This window comes from Heterodontus francisci, chromosome 3 (genome assembly GCF_036365525.1).
Source record: "Heterodontus francisci isolate sHetFra1 chromosome 3, sHetFra1.hap1, whole genome shotgun sequence".
NCBI classification, from domain to species: Eukaryota; Metazoa; Chordata; class Chondrichthyes; order Heterodontiformes; family Heterodontidae; genus Heterodontus; species Heterodontus francisci.
The window spans coordinates 142,261,337-142,283,097 of record NC_090373.1 but is presented as its reverse complement, the minus strand read 5'-3'; the positions used below and the strand labels follow the sequence as shown (position 1 = coordinate 142,283,097).

At 43.2% G+C, this 21,761-nt stretch overlaps 1 protein-coding gene across 3 annotated transcripts in view; it reads left to right on the top strand.

The window, feature by feature from the left end:
- Positions 1–21,761, top strand: part of orc3 (origin recognition complex, subunit 3) — a 107,045-nt gene that overhangs the window by 53,320 nt on the left and 31,964 nt on the right. For all 3 annotated transcript variants that reach the window (XM_068026613.1, XM_068026616.1, XM_068026623.1), the window contains exons 7-13: positions 1,758–1,897; positions 2,793–2,952; positions 7,097–7,210; positions 7,339–7,472; positions 12,491–12,554; positions 16,644–16,760; positions 20,838–20,917. In XM_068026613.1, the coding sequence (XP_067882714.1) occupies positions 1,758–1,897; positions 2,793–2,952; positions 7,097–7,210; positions 7,339–7,472; positions 12,491–12,554; positions 16,644–16,760; positions 20,838–20,917 (809 nt within the window). The remainder of the gene's footprint in view (positions 1–1,757; positions 1,898–2,792; positions 2,953–7,096; positions 7,211–7,338; positions 7,473–12,490; positions 12,555–16,643; positions 16,761–20,837; positions 20,918–21,761) is intronic.

Below are 21,761 nucleotides of genomic sequence, written 5' to 3'. Positions count from 1 at the left end.
CTTTACTTGCTTAAAACCTTTCACATTTCTAATATCTGCTAGTTCTGAAGAAGGTTCACTGATCTGAAACGTTAACTCTGCTTCTCTCTCCACAGATGCTGCCAGACCTGCTGAGTATTTCCAGCATTTCTTGTTTTTATTTCAGATTTCCAGCATCCGCAGTATTTTGCTTTTATTTACAATCAGGATGTCAGCCTTGGCTCAGTGCTAGTCTTCTTGGATCTGAGTCAGAAGGTTGAGAGTTCAAGCCACTGACACTTCTGTGCAGTACTGAAGAAGTGCTGCATTGTCTGAGGTGCCGTCTTTCAGATGAGATGTTGAACTGAGGCCCTGCCTACCCTCTCGGGTAGATGTAAAAAATACCATGGCACCATTTGAAGAAGAGCAGGGGAGTTTGCCCTTTGTCCTGGACAATATTTATCTATCAACCAGCCCCATGAAAACAGATGATCCAGTCATTATCACATTGCTGTTTGTGGGAGCTTACTATGTGTAACTTGGATTGTTGCATTTCCATATGGAGTTGTCGAGTCATTTACAGCATAGAAGGCCATTCAGCCCATCAAGTTCATGCCAGCTCTCCACTGAGCAATCCAGTCAGTCCCACTCCCCTGCTCGACCCCTGTAGCCCTGCAAGTTTCTTTCCTTCAATTGCCAATCCAGTTTCCTTTTGAAATCATTGTCTCAACAGTGAAAACACTTCAAGAGTACATCATAGAACCATAGAAAAGTTACATCACAGAAAGAGGCCATTCCGCCCATCGTGTCTGCACTGGCTGAAAAACTAGCCCCTTTCCCCCCCCCCCCCCCTCCACCCCCATTCTAATTCCACCTTCCAGCACCTGGTCCGTAGCCTTGTAGGTTACAGCACTTTTAAATGAGTTGAGGGTTTCTGCCTTCACCACCGATCCAGGCAGCAAATTCCAGACACCCACCACCCTCTGGGTGAAAAAGTTCTTCCTCAAGTCCCCTCTAATCCTTCTACCAGTCACCTTAAATCTGTGCCCCCGAGTAGTTGACCTCTCTGCTAGGGGAAACAGGTCCTTCCTGTCTACTCTATCTAGGCCCTTCATAATTTTGTACACCTCAATTAAGTCAACCCTCAGCCTCCACTGTTCTAAGGGAAACAACTCGAGCTGAACCAATCTTTCCTCATAGCTGCAATTTTCCAGTCCTGGCAACATTCTTGTAAATCTCCTCTGTATTCTCTCCAGAGCAATTATGTCCTTCCTGTAATGTGGTGACCAGAACTGATTTGGTTTTAAAGTGCTTTGGGATGTCCTGAGATTGTGAAAGGGGCTATATAACTAAATGCAAGTCCTTTATTTACAATTTGTATTCATTTTCAAATTGTTTTTTGATCGTATCAAATATTTCTTCCTATTTGCTCTGGTTTTGCTGGTGGCCAGGAGGGCAGTTGACCAGCTCCCAGGCCACTTTCAACTGCAGAGGTAGCCTGGGACAACTCTCTCTTTATGGGTTCTTTCGCCCTTCCCTGTCGATCTGCCTTCCCCAGTCTCTCCTGCTCCATGGTGAATAGTTCCCCTCTGCTTGACAGCAATATAGCAGGGATGAGGAATTCGGGGTTGCCTTTTTGTGGCACGGCATAACTTTTTAACTTTTTCTTTTCAAATTAGGGGAAGAGGATTTTATTGGTTTTCCTGCAATGACTTTTTTTAATTAACCTCACGAATATCAGTTAGAGGCCTGGTTTTACTTGAAAGGGATTAATTTAAATGTACTTTGTCCTGATGTAGAAATCTACCTCAAATAGCCCAAATAAGAAGAGGAAATTCTCCTCTCTTGGGCAAGATCAGGCCCCTCCCATTGTCATCATCTTCAAAGACCTTGAGAGCTTCCTACCCAAAGTGCTGCAGGACTTCATCATCATCAGCAGGTAATAGCAGATTACAAAAGCTTATTTTATATTGCTGGTTGTAAAGAATTTGAAGAGCTCCTTAAATTACAGTGTTTAACACTAAGTGTAACTAAATAACCTAGAAAACATTATTTTTGAGGGGGAAAGTTAATTGCTCTTAAAATTTGAAATGGTTTGGTAGTCAGCAATGATGGGACCAAGTGAACCTGGAAAAATAAATAGCTTACAAAGTAATTAAAGTATTTGAACTTCATGGTCTGGATAAAGCACAGTGAAAGAGAGAAACTAAAGGGGCCAAGGTACTCTTAGTGGAAGAAATTCAACTCAGTCATCCAATTTGCACATGAAAAGGGTAGGAATTGAAAATTGGGGCAGGGACACCTCGTCCATCTCACTGATGCCCATGGCACGTCTGAAGTCATCTTCAGGTAGGTCTGTAAATGGATGAGTATCCTGCCCATCTTTACCATGCAAATCAGGATCATAGGAACAGGAGCTGGCCATTCAGGCACTCTATTCTATTCCACCATTCAGTTAGGTCATGGCTGATCTGTACCTGAACCCCAACTTATCTATATTTGCTCCATATCCCTCGAGACTCTTACCTGACAAAAATCTGTCGATCTTGGGTCTTGAAAGCTTCCATTGACTCAGCATTAACAGCCTTTCTGGGAGTTCCAGATTTCTGCTACCCTCTGTGTGAAGTGTTGTCTCCAGTCAAAACTTTAAATATGTGTGTTTTTTTCTTGTATATTCCAAGCAAGTGGATACATTTTTGTGGAAAGAAATAGGTTGAAATAGGGATTGTAGGTTGATAGGTCTAATCAGGTTGATTCATGATATTTCCAGACAGGTTATAAATGTCTTACGAAGAAGTCGTCATTAATTCTGCATCTTTTTATTAATGTTTCAGTAACTACATCCAGCAACTCCCACTGGTGCTGGTTTTTGGAATTGCCACATCTCCGATCACCATACACCGAATGCTGCCCCATGCAGTTTCCTCGTTGCTCTGTATTGAGCTTTTCCAGTCTCTTTCCTGCACCGATCACTTGGCTACAGTTATTGATAAGGTAACCACTACCTGCTAATTGAAAAAGAACTGTTGAAAGTACTGTATGCCAACCTGCAATGGTCCTTGTTTATCCGAAGTAGTTCACTGTAGGGCCATGCTTCCAAAGTGGCTTCTTTTATGTGAACTGTTCAGTTCTTGTCAAAGCAAATTTTTTTTATTCTTAAAACGAAATGTTGTTTGCAATCCCAGCACTGTTACATCAATTGCAACATTTAATATTTCCTTTTTCCTCTTGCCTCTCTCCCTTTCCTTTCTCCAGTATCACCTTAAGAATAGATGAATATTCTGCAATTTTACTTGATAACTACTGAGGAGCAAGGAATGTTTATTCAGCACTTTCCCTCTGACAATGAAGCGGATGGAATACAATTCATCAAGGGATAGATTGTACATGGTCTTGGAAGGGGTTGGTGGGACTGAGCTTTAATTTCCCCTTTCTGGTCCACTGTGTACTTGTACTGACCCAGATAGGATTTTAGACTGTATGTGTGCAGAAAGGGGGATGGGATACAGAGTGAAGGTACAGTAGTGGGTGATGCACAGTCAAATATAGAAGAGAAACTGAATCAGTCTGGAAGGCAGAGCAAATATAGACCTGTTAAGGCACAAGTGAAAAATGCAAGTCTGAATTGCATCTATTTTAACGCAAGGAGTCTTACTAGTAAGGCAGATGAATTGAGGGCATTGATTAGCACATGGGTTTATGATATTATTGCTGTCACAGAGACATGGTTGAGGGAGGGGCAGGAATGGCAGCTCAATATTCCAGGGTATAGAATCTTCAGGCATGACGGGAGGGGGTAAGAAAGGAGGTGGTATTGCACTGTTGATCAAGCAGTCAATTACTGCAGTAAGGAGAGATGATAGAAAATAGGAGCAGGAGTAGGCCATTCGGCCCTTCGAGCCTGCTGCACCATTCATTATGATCATGGTTGATCATCCAACTCAGTAACCTGTTCCCGCTTTCGCCCTATACCCTTTGATCCCTTTAGACCTATATCGAACTCCTTCTTGAAAACATACAATGTTATGGCCTCAACTGCTTTCTGTGGTAGCGAATTCCACAGGCTTACCACTCTCTGGGTGAATTTCTCTTCATCTCAGTCCTGAAAGGTTTACCCCATATCCTGAGACTATGACCCCTGGTTCTGGACTCCCCCACCATCGGGAACGTCCTTCCTGCATCTACCCTGTCAAGTCCTGTTCGAATTTTATAGGTTTCTATGAGATCCCCCTCACTCTTCTGAACTCCAGCGAATATAATCCCAACCGACTCAATCTCTCCTCATACGTCAGTCCCACCATCCCAGGAATCAGTCTGGTAAACCTTCGCTGCACTTCCTCTATAGCAAGAACATCCTTCCTCAGATAAGGAGACCAAAACTGCACACAATATTCCAGGTGTGGCCTCACCAAGGCCCTGTATAATTGCAGCAAGACATCCCTGCTTCTGTACTCGAATCCTCTCGCTATGAAGGCCAACATACCATTTGTCTTTTTTACCACCTGTTGGACCTACATGCTTACCTTCAGCGACTGGTGTACGAGAACACCCAGGTCTCGCTGCATATTCCCCTCTCTCAGTTTATAGCCATTCAGATAATCTGCCTTCCTGTTTTTGCTACCAAAGTGGATAACCTCATATTTATCTGCAGAATCGGACCACTTTAGAAGCATTTACACTATATTGATAGTTTAATTTGCACCAGTGCTAAAGTTATAGTGTAAATCTGGCTTAAGGGCCTGAAGGAGGGAGTAAATTTGCACTAGAAAACTAAGTTCAACGCAAAACCACTACCGAACAAAGGGGCACAAACTTAAAAATAGATCTAGATTGTTCAAGGTTGTTGTCAGGAAGCACTCCTTCACACAAAAAGTGGTGGAAATCTAGAACTCTCCAAAAAGCTGTTGAGGCTAGATAATTGAACATTTCAAAACTGAGATTGATAGGTTTTTGTTTGGCAAGAGTGTTAACGATTACGGAACCAGATGGAGTTAAGATACAGACCAGCCATTAAATAATAGAATGGCAGAACAGGCTTGAGGGGCTGAATGGCCTACTCTTATTCCTATGTTCTCACTGATGGCCATTGTAGTGTAAATGCAGCCTTATAAATGTCCCCAAGCCACTCTGAAGCTTTGATTTCCTTATGGAAAGGACATGTCTACTCTTTTCACTTTTGTTATGTGGAAATAGACACTGGAGGACTAGGCTACAGTTCTGCTGCTGAGTTCATTGTCTCTGTCATTTCATTCTGGTGAGGGGCAGAGCAGAGACCTGCAACTTCACCACAGAGCAGGAGAATTGTCTGGAGGCCCCTCTTGTACACCACCTGGCAGCCAGCTTGGACTGATATTAGCTGAACTGGGCAGGAGGCTTCATTTGAATCACAACTAAAACATGGGGGTAGTATATTTAGAGGGTAAAACCTCCTTATTTAAAAAAAAACTAAAGATGCTTAAAACTAAAGAGAAAGTTCTGAACAAGGAGTTGGATGAGGGACGATGGACGCAGTATGTGATGAAGTGCTGAAGACCTTCCTTCACAGATTACCATGAGACATGCAGATCAAGCCGATCCACTGCACTATTACACTGCAAACTGCCCCAAGCCCGTGGGTCACATCAAATTGTCGGAGGAACTGTGGTTAGACTAACTCCAGTTTGATTAAATTCTCCATCTGTTCAACTGTTTTGGGGCAGGATTCACCTGAAATGTCTTTGTGCACAAATTAGTGTCAATTTAGACACAGCTCACTGTCTACTGGGTCCTGTTGCTAGAGATTCCCCAGATCCACTGTGGGCAAACTGAAAGAACTGCTAAGAGTTTCTGTTGTTAATAACTTGCACGTGCATATGGCTGAGATGGAAACACCAAGAAGCTCCTGCAGTAGAAATGTAACTAATATCCAAGTAGCATATAGCATAGTCCAATTAAACACTTCCTTGCTTAGTTTGGAACAAGGAAAGCTTCCACCCACCTGGTCCCCTTTTGGATGACCTAAGCAGGGAAGGTTGAGTAGGAGTAAACTGAAATTTTGCCATAGAATGATGGTAGTTCCCTAAATACACCTTTAGTTCTCTTTTGTTGGGGCAATCTGTCAGAATATACTGTCACAATCACACACAAGCTGAGAACGTTTCATCAGCATAAAAACTGAGAGTAAAGAAAAAGACATTTTTGAGTTGGGCTCTGGAATCATTTCTTTCCGGAAGCAGATGGAAGAATTTCGACCAGTTATGAGAGAGTACAAGTTGCAAATGTAAATGTTGTATTTTGCTCTCAAAGTAGAAGCCACAGATGATCAAACTGGATTTTAAAAAGTCTGTTCTTGACTTGTGGGCAGCAATGGCAAGTCTGCATTCATTGCTCATTAATAGTAAGTGACGATGGGCTTTCTCCTTGAATTGCTGCAGGCCACGTGGTGATCATTCTTCCCTGTTTAGTAGAGAATTTCAGGGTTTTGATCTGTCAGTGATGACAGAGTGGCGATATTACGTCCAAGTCAGCAAGACCTGTGACTTGGAGGGGAAAATGATGCTTAACCTTCTCTGTGGTGGAGATCTCAGAGGGAGGGAGCTGCTGTCAAAGGTACTTTGTTGAGTTCTGCAGTGCAGGGTGTACATATTGCAGCCACTGTGCAACAACTGAGTCCTCGAGGGTACTGAGCCTCTTGAGTATTATAGTGCTGCATTCATCCAGCTGAGTGGCCCTCTAGGTTATCGCGTTTCTGCATTTGTTAACTCGCTAACACTTCTTTTTTGGAGGGGTAGTACTGGGGCATCAGGATGGTGTCAATATTTCAAAGGGATTCCACCACACAGAAAAGTTTAAAACAATTTGTTTAAGCAGATGTCTTGGTTATAGTTGGTGTGCCATTCACAGATTAGGAAGATGATTCTACAGTATGTTTTATTTGTAATAGAAAAAGTAAAAAGCTTAACAACATGTTTTTAAAAAGTAGATAAGGGTGCTTTATTTCAAACTTTGAATTTGCAAATACCAATATGGAGTTTGTTTCTAACTTCTAATTGTTATAATTTAGATTATTTAATGCATATACTGTACCTATTAATGCAGACATTTGAGAGTAACTCTTTATAAAAATGTATGTTCTTTCTATTTTTGTACTCTTTCACAGTTGGTGCTGACAACTGAATTCCCTTTTAAGTTGAGTGGAAAAGTGCTTCAGGTTCTAATCAGCATATTCTTGTACCATGATTTTTCTGTGAGGAATTTTGTTAAAGGTTTTCAGGTAAGTCAAAGTTGGCAAGGCTGAGCAAGTTTAAAACAGATGATTAGATGACAAGAATTTAAATTTATGGTTATTTAATATCTTTTATTTCTTTCCTCACACCTCTTGCAATCTCTTGCTTTTCCCAGCTATCTCTGTTAGAACACCTCTACTCCCAGCCTCTTAGTGTTTTGTGCTGTACACCAGAAGAAGCCAATGCCAGGGTACAGAATCTTACCCATGATGACTGTGAACTAATCCGTCAAGTGCCATCTTTCATGGGGTGAGTCAGAGAAGACAGTGATTTATTTTTCTCTCTCTTGCCAATTTTTCACTCCCATCCTATTTTCTCATCTATTGTATCCTGAAGGCATTGATTCACTCCGAACTACACCCAAGTAGCTATTCAAAATGTGTAAGCCTTGGCAATGGTTGTTCAACTACAGGTGGCATCATAACCCAACCCTGGTCCTTTTCTAGCCTGATGCTTTCATTCACAACACATTTCCAACAGTGGTCAGTCACTAGCAATCTGTGACCGCATTGGCTGATTTTTATTATTTCCTTTTTCCTATCCCATCCTCTTTCCCTTGCCCCACGCCCATACCTAATACAAGGATGGTGAGGCCAGTTAAAGCACTGCAGCTGAGACAAAATCAAGGATCAAACCTGGAATCTTGCCTTTCTTTATGACTCAACTTCTTACTGAATAAACTTAAGCAAAGCATGTGAATATTACTAGAGGACTGCAGGCACTTCAGGTTAAAAATTTGAGGTTTTTAATCTTTCATAGGACGTGGGTATCGCTAGCAAGGCCAGCATTTATTGCCCATACCTATTGCCCTTGAGAAGACGGTGGGGAACCGCCTTCTTGAACCGCTGCAATCCTTGGGGTGTAGGTACACCCAGTGTGCTGGTAGGTAGGGAGTTCCATGATTTTGACCCAATGACAGTGGAGGAATGGCGCTTTAGTTCCAAGTCAGGATGGTGTGTGACTTGGGAGAGAAACTTGCAGGTGGTGGTTTTCCCAAGTGTCTGCTGTCCTTGTCCTACTACTTGGTAGAGGTCACGGGTTTGGAAGGTGCTGTCGAAGGGCCCTTGGTGAGTTGCTGCAGTGCATCTTGTAGATGGTACACATAGCTGCCACTGTGTGTCGGTGGTGGAGGGAGTGAATGTCTAAGGTGGTGGATGGGGTGCCAATCAAGCAGACTGCTTTGTCTTGGATGATGTCGAGCTTCATGTGTTAGAGCAGCACTCATCCAGGCAAGTGGAGAGTATTCCATCATACTCCTGACTTGTGCCTTGTAGATGGTGGACAGGCTTTGGGGAGTTAAGAGGTGAGCTATTCGGTACAGAATTCCCAGCCTCTGACCTGTTCTTGTAGCCACAGTATTTGTGTGGCTGGTCCAGTTAAGTTTCTGGTCAATGATAATCCTCAGGATGTTGATGGTAGGAGAATTCAGTGATGGTAATGCTGTTGAATGTCAAGGGGAGATGGTTAGATTCTCTTTTGTTGGAGATTGTCTTTGTTTGGCACTTGTGTGGTGCAAATGTCACTTGCCACTTATCAGCCCGACCTGAATGTTGTCTAGGTCTTACTGCATGTTGGCATGGACTGCTTCAGTAAGTGAGGGGTTGCAGATGGTACCAAACACTCTGCAGTCATCAGCGACATAAGATCTTATGTTGAAGGAAAGGTCATTGATGAAGCAGCTGAAGATGATTGGGTCCAGGACACTACCCTGAGGAACTCTTGCAGTGATGTCCTGGGACTGAGATGATTGGTCTCTAACAACCACAACCATCTTCCTTTGTGCTAGGTATGACTCCAGTCAGTGGAGAATTTTCCCCCTGATTCCCATTGACTTCAATTTTGATAGGGCTCCTTGATGCCAACTCGGTCAAATGCTGCCTTGATGTCAAGGGCAGTCACTCTCACCTCACCTTTGGAATTCAGCTCTTTTGTCCATGTTTGGATCAAGGCTGTAATAAGGTCTGGAGCTGAGTGGCCCTGGCGGAACCCAAATTGAGCATGTTATTGCTGAGTAAGTGTTCTTGATAGCACTGTCAATGACACCTTCCATTTCTTTGCTGATGATTAAGAGTAAACTGATGGTCTGGTAATTTGTTGGATTGTATTTGTCCTGTTTTTTGTGAAGTGGACATATCTGGGCAATTTTCCACATTGTTGGTTAAATGCCAGTGTTGTAGCCATATCGGAACAGATTGGCTAAGTGCGCTGCTAGTTCCGGAGCACAGGTCTTCAGTACTAAAGCTGGGATGTTGTCAGGGCCCATAGTTTTTGCTGTATCCAGTGCTTTCAGCTTTTTCTTGATATCACATGGAGTGAATTGAATTGTCTGAAGATTAGCATCTGTGATGCGGGGGATCTCGGGAGCAGGCCAAGATGGATCATCCACTTGGCACTTCCGGCTCAAGACCTGTCTTTTGCACTGATGTGCTGGGTTCCCCCATCATTGAGGATGGGGATGTTTTTGGAACCTCCTTCTCCAATTAGTTGTTTAATTGTCCACCACCATTGGCTGTAAGGTATGATTTGGTGAGTACGACTTTGTCAGGCTGTTGTATGTGCACAAGTGAATGGAGTGGGACTTGTATCCACAACCTTCTGACTCAGGAGAGAGTGCCAGCACTGAGCCAAGTTGACACCTGAATGGACATTTCAATGTCAGAACTATCTGTCCGTTTCCTTCATTCATACTTATAGTTCACATACAGTATTTAGACATTTGAAGATTATTAATAAACTATTAGATATTTACATGAATGACTGAACACTTCTTATGCCTGATGTAGAACAACTACTATAATTTGGCATTCGGGTGGTTAAGTCCGGTAATTGCGTCAGCAGTAGCGGAGTGTATCGCTGTGATGCCTCCTTCATATTTGTGAATTGGGCATTGAGTCATTTTATGTTCCATGGTCTGTTCTGGGTTACCACAGTCACACACTGGAGAGTTTATAGTTTCCCATTTGTGCATCAGGTATCTATATCTGCCTTGTTTTTGCAGATTCGGTTTAGGGTTTCCTGTGAGCTTAGTGGAAGAACGAAGTCAGGGATTATCTACTTCAGGTCTTTCACAAAGTGTTTGTTTGTGGCTTCTTGAGAACTGTATTCAGCTTTCCAAGCTTCATCGCCGTTTAAGTTGCATTGTCAAAGGTTAAGCCATTGGATCCAAAAGGGCTTGCATGTCTTCAAGTGGTGTTGAATGACATTGTTGAGGTCCTGGTGGATGGGACAAAGATAACTTTCTTCGATTTGCTGGACTTTCTGGAGGGTTGCAGCATCGCGGTGAATGGCAGGGGGAACAGTGTGTAACAGCATGGGCTGCTGGGGTTGATTTGAGAGTTGCAGTGATACATCACATTGCAGTGTTCAGTTGGACATCAACAGGTTGAGTTCGGCTACTTTTGGTGCATACCGTTCCACAGTACTCAGCTGCGAAGTATACACAGGCCATCGCTGATTTCCAAATCACTGGTGCTGATGCTCCCCAGCTTGTCCTTGCAAGTTTCTGGACCAGGTTGATCCTTGTCTTCATCTTGGTGATCACCTCTTGTGGTTCTGGAAGGTTAGTATGCGAACCAGCTTCAGTCCAAGATAGGTTGGAATGGGGTCACATGGGATAGTATTACCACACAAGGTCACTTTCAGGGTGTGCTTGGCATTCCTGTTATCAAGATGGAATGCAGTGATTATTGTTTAGTGAGGGGTTTGGCTTGAGCTTCCATTTCTGGTAATATTCCTCTATGGGGTTTAGGCCCCCGTTGAAGGTGGACTTGATGTCAGTAGAGGTGGCTGTTTGCGTTGCCAGGGCAACGTCATTAGCATATGCAGATTTGCATAATTTCATTGGCGGCAAACCACTCATGTAGATATTGAAGAGCATCGGTGCGAGGACTGAGCCTTGTGGCAATCCATTGTTGAGGAACCAGGACGAGCTGACTTTATCGCCCAAGTGGACACGTAGGTACCTATTGCTGATCATCAAGCTAGATGAGGTAGGTGAGGCAGGGTCGCCGGGGCCAGACAGGAAGGCCCCGGCGAGGGGGGACTGGGAGGGTGGTCATGTAGTCCATGGAGAAGGGGGGGTGGGGGGAGGGGTGTCCCAGTGCGGGGGGAGATAAAGTTGTTCCTGGTGGAGGTCCTCTGTGGGCCAATAAATTACCCACAATGGGGGACTCTTTTTCCCCCCGCCCCCCCAACCCCAAAGCCTGCAGAGAGGGTGCCTTGTGTTGAAAGACTTCCTCCCTATGCGGCGGAGGCACCCCCCACCCCCCCAGCGCTAGTAAGATCCTAGCAGTGGTGGGAAGAGGCCCTTAATTGGCTTAAGGGCCTTAATTGACAACTGGGCAGGAAGGCCATCGTCAGCCCATCCTGCCCCAGGAAGATCACTTGGCGGCAGGGAGGTGATGGGCCCTCCCCCCGCCACCCTCGTCATGATACTCCATGACCCCCCGCAGGGGGACAGGTGGGGATGCGGTAGGAATATGGGATTAGTGTAGGATTAGTATAAATGGGTGGTTGATGGTCGGCACAGACTCGGTGGGCCGAAGGGCCTGTTTCAGTGCTGTATCTCTTAAAAAAAAAAATACTGCCATTCTGTCCCACTTAAATATTTTGTAACAATACATATCCTCTGAATATGTGCTTTTGCCCCTCCTCATTTCTCTGCTTCTCTCTCCAGTGTACCTTCCCATGCCTCTTGGCCCCTTTTCTGCCTGATAAAGACCACTGTAATACTTTACAAGGCAAGAGCATTCCTGCTGTTATTCTCTCAGTTTTGGAATGCTACCGGGTGGTGAGGGTATCCCGGTTGTGTATGTATTCTAGAAGCAGTCTACCTTCTCTAGTGAGCATATATCAGTTTAAGCGCTTGGAGGCTGCAATAACCTGCTTTAAAGTGGAACTCCCTGACTCTCATTGTGAGAGTGCAGGGAGGGTGCTAGAATATTTTACACTGGGCCAAAGAAGAAGCACCTCCAGGAGAAGAAAAGAGAGTTGGAGGTTGCTGGCTGACTAAAGAAAATCAGTTTGTTTGTGTTTCACTGATATGATTTAAATCGTAGCCAAAATTGAGAGGAGCACTGTATGGGTATATGTTGTACTTTATTTATGGTAAAAACATAGACCATGTGTTGAGTCTAAAAGTCAGAAGAGATATGTTTTATTCAATGCTATTGTCTTGCAGCACTGCCACTTATAAATCCAATGTGTTAGCCCTGTTATCGTTAATGCTCAACCAGTAGAACTAATCTGTGTATGCTTTTCAATTTTAGATACGTTGAACATCAGGATGCAGAGAAGCAGGTTGGACTTTTGACTAATGATCAATGTTTAAAGGTAATTTGGTTACTGTGTATTCCAAATATGTTATGAGGCCCATTTGCCTATCCTACTCATCCTTGCTTATCTACACTGGCTTCTTATCATCCAATGCCAGCTACAACACTGGCATCTACCTGGGAAGGTGATAAATTGCCCAAGTATGTCGTGTAAACAAAAAACAAGACAAATCCAAGGGCGATAATTGGCCACATATCAGTCTACTCTCGATCATCAGCAAAGTGATGGAAGGGATCATCAACAGTGCTATCAAGCGGCACTTGCTCAGCAATAACCTGTTCAGTGACGCTCAGTTTGAGTTCTGCCAGGGCCACTCAGCTCCTGACCTCATTACAGCCTTGGTCCAAACATGGACAAAAGAGCTGAACTCCAGAGCTGAGGTGAGAATGACTGCTCTTGACATCAAGGCAGCATTTGACTGAGTATGACATTAAGGAGCCCTAGCAAAACTGGAATCAATAGGAATCGGGGAAAACTTCCATCATAAGGTCAGAAATGGGGATGTTTGCTGATGTTGCACAAAGTCGAGTACCATTCGCAAATCCTCAGATACCAAAGCAGTCCGTGTCCAGATGCAGCAAGACCTGGACAACATCCAGGCTTGGACTGATAAGTGGCAAGTAATATTCATGCCACACAAGTACAGGCAATGATCATCTCCAACATGAGAGAATCTAACGATCTCCTCTTGATGTTCAATGCCATTACCATAGCTGAATTCCCCACTATCAACCCCCTAGGGGTCACCATTGACCAGAAACTGAACTGGACCAGCCACATAAATACTGTGGCTACAAGAGCAGGTCAGAGGCTGGGAATTCTGCGGTTGACTCCCCAATGCCTATCCACCATCTACAAGGCACAAGTCAGGAGTGTGATGGAATACTCTCCACTTGCCTGGATAGGTGCAGCTCCAACAACACTCCAGGACACCATCCAGGACAAAGCAGCCCGATTGTTCGGCACTCCCTTTACCACCGACACACAGTAGCAGCAGTGTGTACCATCTATAAGATGCACTGCAGCAACTCGCCAAGTCTCTTTTGACGGCATCTTCCAAACTCATGTCTTCTACCACATAGCAGATGCATGGGAACACCACCACCTGCAAATTTCCCTCCAAGCCACAACCTTCTTGACTTCGAACTATATCATCGTTCCTTCACTGTCGCTGGGTCAAAATCCTGGAACTCCCTTCCTAACAGCACTGTGGGTGTACTGAAACCCCAAGGACTGCAGCAATTCAAGAAGGCAGCTCACTGGCACCTTCTCAAGGGCAATTAGTGATGTGCAATAAATGCTGGCCTGGCCAGTGATGCCCACATCCCATGGATGAATTTGGAAAAAAAGCATTAAATTTAAAATCTTTGTCACCTCCAAATCTCTTCATTCCTACCTGATCTCTGCATCCTCCTTCAGTCTTGCACATCTTCCCGCAACCTTTGATCCTCGTGCTCTGGCTTTATATGCATTTGCGCCTGCTTTCCTAGTAGAGCCTTTGGCTGCTTAAGACTTACCCTCTGGAATTCCTTCCCAATATCCCTGCACTTTTCAACTCTCTGTACCTTTAACAGCCTTATCAAAACCCATTTTACCAACCAGTCTTTCACTCATCTCTTCTACCCCTCACATAATTCATTAAAATTTCACTCAATTACTTCTCAGCTATTTCTTCTGCACTCCCACTCTGCACCGTGTACTGCACCTTGGGATATTTGTACAATAAAAAGGTGCTGTTATAAATGCAAGTTTCTGTTGAAACAACTTCTGCCTCCTCAAGCCAACACAATCGAGAAGTCTGTTATCTTTCAGAAGATTGTTGATCTGGGTGTTGATTCTGCAAAGCAGAAGGATTTACTTGAAAGGAGTACACGAGTAAAGAAATAATGATGAGTTTATGCTAAATATGGTCAAACCACAATAGACATAGAGAACATTCAACTTAGATTCACCAGGATGATGCCAAAGATGAGAAACTATTGTTATGAAGAGACACTTGAGATAGGGGCGGCGCAGTGGTTAGCACCGCAGCCTCACAGCTCCAGAGACCCGGGTTAGATTCTGGGTACTGCCTGTGCGGAGTTTGCAAGTTCTCCCTGTGACCTCATGGGTTTTCGCCGGATGCTCCGGTTTCCTCCCACAGCCAAGACTTGCAGGTGATGGGTAAGTTGGCCATTGTAAATTGCCCCTAGTGTAGATAGGTGGTAGGGAATATGGGATTGCTGTAGGGTTAGTATAAATGGGTGGTTGTTGGTCGGCACAGACTCAGTGGGCCGAAGGGCCTGTTTCAGTGCTGTATCTCTAAATTAAAAAATAAATGCCAGGACTACTTTCATTGCAGAAGAGAAGGTAAAAGGAGATTCATTGAGAGGTTTTTAAGATTATAAAGGAATTTGGTAAAATGAATAGGGAAAAAGACTATTTTCTATGGTTCTCTGGCTGAGAGTCAGCGATGAGGAGTAATCAATTTAAAATTGTCATTAAGGAAGAGAGAAAGCGGTTAGGAGAAATTTCTTTACACAGGGTTACTGGAGCATGGAAAGCCTTGCCACAGAGAGTTGTTGTAACAGATATTCTAGTCCCACTTCTCCACAGGTCACAACATATATTGAAATTTTCCCACTTACCGTTACAGTCAATCATAGTCTCTATTTTTTTATCCAAGAATAAAACACACCAACCATTATAAAACAATTCTTAACCAGTAATGAAGTAATGCATAAACACACAGATTGAAATATAAAAGCTCCTTTTTTACCTTAGCCCCTCACATACACTCATACATACACACTGGTTGACCAGAAAAAATAAAGGGATTTTTGTTTTAGAACGCTTACAAAAATAAACAGACAAAATAAACACTTAGGCTGAATATTTGCTCATTCTTGGAAAAAAAGAGAAGATATGGAAAGATGTCCGTTGTTTTAGTTTGGCGTCCCAATTGCGTATAGGCAACTGTTACTGGAATCTTCCTAGAACAGTTATTTCCAGGCAATGTTGAAGATCAGTTTGGGTAGGCTTTCCAAGAAATGCAGCTACAGAGGCTTCAGACAGGCTTTACAGCAGAAACGCGGCAACAGGGGTTTCCATTCTCACACATTTGATACACAGGGTTTCTTCAAATACAGCAGGAAATAGGAGACTGACACACAGGATACGCAGGGTTTCTTTCCAAGAGAAAAAGAGATGAGCTGGGTTTTCTTGGCAGGCAGAAAACAGCTGTCTTTTGTAACAATTCAAAGTGAAACCAAAAACATTCCAGAAGTCAAGCCTCCTGACCTCTATAAATCTTGACCTGTTACTTCTCTGTAAACATCTTCTCCAAATCAAAACAACAAGCTTCCTGCTGATATTTTATCTGAAAACCGGTGCCTTCCAGTAAGGGCTTGTTTACAAGCTCAGTCTAAAAACCTTCTGTTGACCTCTTTTTAAAAAAAAAAGCACACAAAGTTCAGCATCACTTAAAGTCTCCAGATGAATCATGTCCATAATTCAACTATAAGTCCTTAAAAACATATTTTACAGAAAATAGAAGCACTCTCTTAACGCATAGATCATTGATTATTTCATGGAAACTTTGGATAAATGGAGGAAGATACCTTTAAAATGTAAGGTATCTTTGCAAGAGGGAGCAGGGCAGTGGGATTAATTTTGGATTGCTCTGGCAGAGATGGGCGCAGATGTGATGGATTGACCATCTTATTATGTACTGTAAATTGCTACAGTTCTGTTTGTGGGCACAATTTAAAGCCTTATCTGTTGTTTACCTTTAATGACTGACCAGTCATTGTATTTATTGAAGATAATAAACTGCCATTTTTTAAAAATGCAATAAATTGAAGGTAATAAACTTTTTTCCTGATCTACAAAAGTTGTACAAACCAGCCATCATGAAAACTGGCAAGAACAATGGATTTTGGTCCTAGTAATATCATTGCATATATCCAAATGATGAAGACCTAATGATGCTTTAAGGGTACACAAAAATGTATGCTGAGTATCTGAGAATTTTCAGTTCATTGATGTATGTTAATCCAAGATAAAGTAGTAAAAGCTGCTTCCTTTATATTCCTTCAAATGATGCAGGATGATGTACAGAAGCTGCTGACAGGCCTTCACGTTTACCACAAGAATTACTTCCTAGTTCTGAAATGTCTGCATGTTTTCATATCATCTCTTCCAAAATATCCTTTGGGTAAACAGGTGGGTGCTCCCTTATATAGTACCTGTAAAACACAACTCAATATTTCTTATCTCTTGCTCTTTTAAAGATTACAACACCTTTTTAAGTGTTATGTTCAGGATTATGGAAAGCTGGTTGTGTGAACTATCATCAGTCATTTATATTAAAATGAAAAGATATACAAGTACTTACCTTATTATGCTGCTCCTCTCATACACATGAGCTACTATAGGAAACCATCTGTGCTGTTTCAATGATACTGTAAGCATAAGGTGACAAAGAACCTTTGCAATCTATAATTGATCATATCAGACTGAATTTTTTTTCATCAGCTTATCAAATTTTGGCAATTGAGAGGAAGGAGGGGGTGTCTAAAATCAACTGCTGATTGATATTAACTTTCAGTCAGGCAAATGTGAATATTTGCACCCACTAAAGGAAAAAAAATGCAATCAGAACTGCTATCTATTTTCAAGGGATGCATTGCACTCACCAGGTGAGTCACTGAGCAGCATAGGTTTCAGATATTTAACTTTGTAAAACTTGTCTGCACAGCACTACTTCAGTGTGCATTGCTTATTCAATATTCAGAGGGTCAGTAATGATTTATCGAACATGTTAATTGTTATAAAACAATTAATAAGCGAAAGAGTAAATGGTGGGTTTGGCATAACATGTTCTTGAATATGACGTTTATTCCCTGTGTAAAGGAAAACCTGTAACTTGTAACAGTCATGCATATGTTTTATCTGGGTCTCCATTACTTGTGGAGTAAGCATCAAATGCGACAAACTTCTCTACATTATTCAATCTCATGTTTGTGTAAAGTTTTTATGTGTAATGTTACGACCAGGTGAGAAAGGTTTCTAAGGGTCCCTTTCAGCCTTTACCTGGTCTTACCGTAACATGGGTTAATTTTAAACACACCGTGTTTTTAGCTCCCCCTTGGTGAATCCTTGTTCACCACTTTCCAATTGTAAGGTAAAGAAACCAGCACAAACAGGTTTTCTTAGGTTTAAAGAAGAAAAGTTGAAATTTATTAAATTTAAACTTAAACTCTAATTTGGTTAACGCATACACGACACCCCCACGCTAGCATGCATACGCGATAGACACATGCAAATAGAGACAGAAAAGAGCAAAAGAAAAATAAAGTGATAAGGTTTGAGGCAATATCTGAAGAGTTGTTGTTACGGTTCTTCGAGCTCACTGTAGAGTCCTTGATTGTAGGTAGATCTTGCTTTTCATTGGGGCCCAGTATTATTCTTAAACCTTGTTCACTATAGGAGACTTTTCTCACTTGGGGTTCATGTGTGATCAGTGGATTCAGAGGCTTGTGAGAAGGAGATGGAAGCAGACAGGAGAGAAATCTTCTCAGTCCAGGAGCAAACAGACTTTCTGCCCAAACTGTTTGTACAAATTCAAAAAACTCAGGTTGCCCAGCAGGTTAGTCATGTGACTAGCTGATTTGACCATGTCCGTTTGTGTATTCGGCCACCTTAGCAGTCAACCTGGAATGCAAGCTCACCCACCTTCAATGTCTGGTGATCAAAAGTCCATTGTGGGTTGAATGTGTCAGGGAATGGCTCCTTTGTATGAGGAGGGATTGGGTCAACTAAGCCTATATTCACTAGAATTTAGAAGAATAAGAGAGGATCTCATAGAAACCTATAAAATTCTAACAGGACTAAACAGGCTAGATGCAGGGAGGATGTTCCCAACGGCTGGAGTGTCCAGAACCAGGGGTCACAGTCTCAGGATGCGGGGTATGCCATTTAGAACCAAGATGAGGAGAAATTTCTTCACTCAGAGGGTGGTGAACCTGTGGAATTCTCTACTGCAAGAAGGCAGTGGAGTCCAAATCATTAAATATATTCAAGATGGAGGTAGATATATTTCTTAATGCCAAAGGGATCAAGGGATATGGGGAAAAAGTGGGAGCAGGGTACTGAATTAGACGATTAGCCATGATCTTTTTCGAATGGCGGTGCAGATGGCCTACTCCAGCTCCTATTTACTACGTTTCTATGATTGTCCTTCCAAACACTACCTGTTAATATGCAAATATATTTTCCAGCCACTGCTGATTGTTTAACAAGTCCTTTCTTCACTTCAGTAACAGTTTAAAATCAATGTTCATGACAAAATTAATGTGCCTCATTCTTGGCAGGTGGGGGGGCCTAGCATGACAGTATATTACTTAAAAACAAAAAGTTAAGAAACTTGTGGCTTATGAACAGAATTGTGGTCAGGAACACAGTCACGGGCTGGATTTTAACAAGCCTTCGATGTCATGATCTGCGGCGGGGTGGGGGGTGCGCCCTTGAAGATGGCTCTAGATGGGGCCTGCCACAGAACTTGATACCGCCAGGGTCCGGCCCAATCCTCCGGCGGCGGCGAGGCTCCGTGACAGCCCCCCGCCACTGGGCGACGGGACCACAATTTAAATACGCAAATCAATATAATTAATAAAGTTAAATACACTTACCTCCATTCTTGAGGGCATGCCGTGTGGTGGCTGGCATTCCTGCGCCTTCAGATCCCCATCCGGGGAAAGCGGTGCCACACTGGTGGGGAGGGTCAAATAAACTTAATGGGTGTAGGGGATGGTAGGAAGGGTTGAACCTTAAACTTGTGCAGTTTGAGTGGGGCGGGGGGGGGGGAGGCAGTGGAAGGTCAGATGTAGAAGGAAGTGTTTTGGGGGAGGGAGGGCAAATACTTATTGTATTTGTTATTAATAGGCGATTGCTGGTACAGAACTTGAGTATTGCTGAAAAGAGACATCTTGTCGAAGCTTTTCGTCTTGCACTCATCAGGACGTTCCGCAAGAATACCAATATGAGGGAAAACAACAACTTTATACTGTATGAGAAGAAAGCACTGGTTGGCAAGTGAACTCTGATTGGTAGAGGCATTGCCATGAAGAATGCACCAGTTTACGGTGACTGGTGGTTAACTGCCAAGCTGTGTTTGAAATTTAAACTGGGCAGCTTGACTCTGGTCAAGGCATTGCCCTGAGGAATGAACCAGCGAATGGCTGTCACTTATTTTGTTTAGCTGAAACAGGCGCAATGTTTGTATATATTCTTTCTGTCTGCAAAGAACAGAGCCCTGTGCACTAATATATGTAGCTTCCAGTATGTGCAAATTGTTATTGGGCAGGTGGAAAAGGGAAATAAAAAATGTATTTATTTAATTTTGGGGGATCTTACTTTAAAAATTTAAATTGAGCCGTAGGGCTGGCTGCCCTTTAAAAATGGCACCAGCACCTGTACGCATGTAGCTGATGCCATTGCTGGGGACGGACAACCCACCCCCTCCACTTGATTGAGGGGCGAGCCGCCATTTTTTTGAGCTCAAAAATTCAGCCCATCTGTCAAGAGTTGTGGAATGGATGAACTCTACAGTTATTAGGGGAGACCATTCTTGCAGCCAAGGGAGCACCATTATCCTGAATGCATGCAGGTTGCTATGAAGTAGTCTTGTTTGGGAGGTTTTTTTGGTCCAGGAGCTTCGTGCAAATAGTGAGCTGGTGACATGTTTATTTTGGACATTGAGGGGATATAAAATTATTTTACTAAACTATAATTTTTCTTTACTGTTGCACATAGAGGAAAACATACCCTAGAAAGCAATTACATAGGCATTTCAGTCACTATGGGGGAAATGAGAGATTGGTCGTGAAACATGGGCCTAGAATTTCATTGATGCCGCACCCATTTTACAGGTGTGAAGCGGGCACCTAATCATTGAGTGGGCGCTGTGCGGGCACATTCCATGCCAGAATTGTGCCACCTGCCATATTGGTACAGGGTATAGTAGGCAACCAGGGCCTATGACTGAAGCAGGCTATCCGATTTCTCCCAAAAGAATAATGTGTAATTTGTAGTTATGGCCACGACAGAATGCTCAGCGAAGTCATGAGAAAGCAGCAACTTCCTGTTCTAGGCTACAAGTGTTACATACAAACATTGTGTAAACCTTTATTATTTACTTGTGACGGTGTTGGTTTTTCACAGTACTTTTGTTTTACTCTTTATTCAGTTGTCCAGTGAATGTCTCTATGCAATTTATACATGACCCATGACTCTCCACAGATCAGGGAACTCCATATCACATGTTTGGAGAGGAATGTATGGGAAACTGAGGAGTACAGCTCTGCCTTCCAACTACTTGGGTAATTATGATAGATAGTGATTGGATACTTTAGATTCACCAGCTCATTAAGAGCCACAGTTATGCAAAGTTTTGCAGCTGTAGTTGCACTGCAGTTACTGCTTTCATGCACCTCCTGCCACACTGTCAACATTGCCTTCTCATTTATTTTGGTTGACTATGGTACTCGGTAATGTCTGTTTAGCTGTTCGTGTTACAGAGGGCTGAATTTTATTAGCGTGCCACACATCTTGGCGGCATGCTTTGTAGTTGGCGGCCGCTGCAGAGTCCCCACGATATTACATGCAGGGGCTCATTTAAATGGCGGGTGCGGAGCGGCCATCCCTGATGAATAAGGGGGGCGCGGTGGCACCATGTCCCCGGCAACGCTGTCCGGCGCCACCACAAAGGCGCCTGCGCCATTTTTAAAAGGCTTCAAGCCCTTCAGGTAAATTTAAATGTTTAAAGTGCTGTCACAACACTTTAGTTTAGTTTAGAGATACAGCACTGAAACAGGCCCTTCGGCCCACCGAGTCTGTGCCGACCATCAACCACCTATTTATACTAATCCTACACTAATTCCATATTCCTACCACATCCCCACCTGTCCCTATATTTCCCTACCACCTACCTATACTAGGGGCAATTGCTAATGGCCAATTTACCTATCAACCTGCAAGTCTTTGGCTTGTGGGAGAAAACCCACGCAGACACAGGGAGAACTTGCAAACTCCACACAGGTAGTACCCAGAATTGAACCCGGGTCGCTGGAGCTGTGAGGCTGCGGTGCTAACCACTGCGCCACTGTGCCGCCCGTTCCAATAAAACATGGAGGCCCTTTCCCAACCCCCACAGTGATGTTTTTA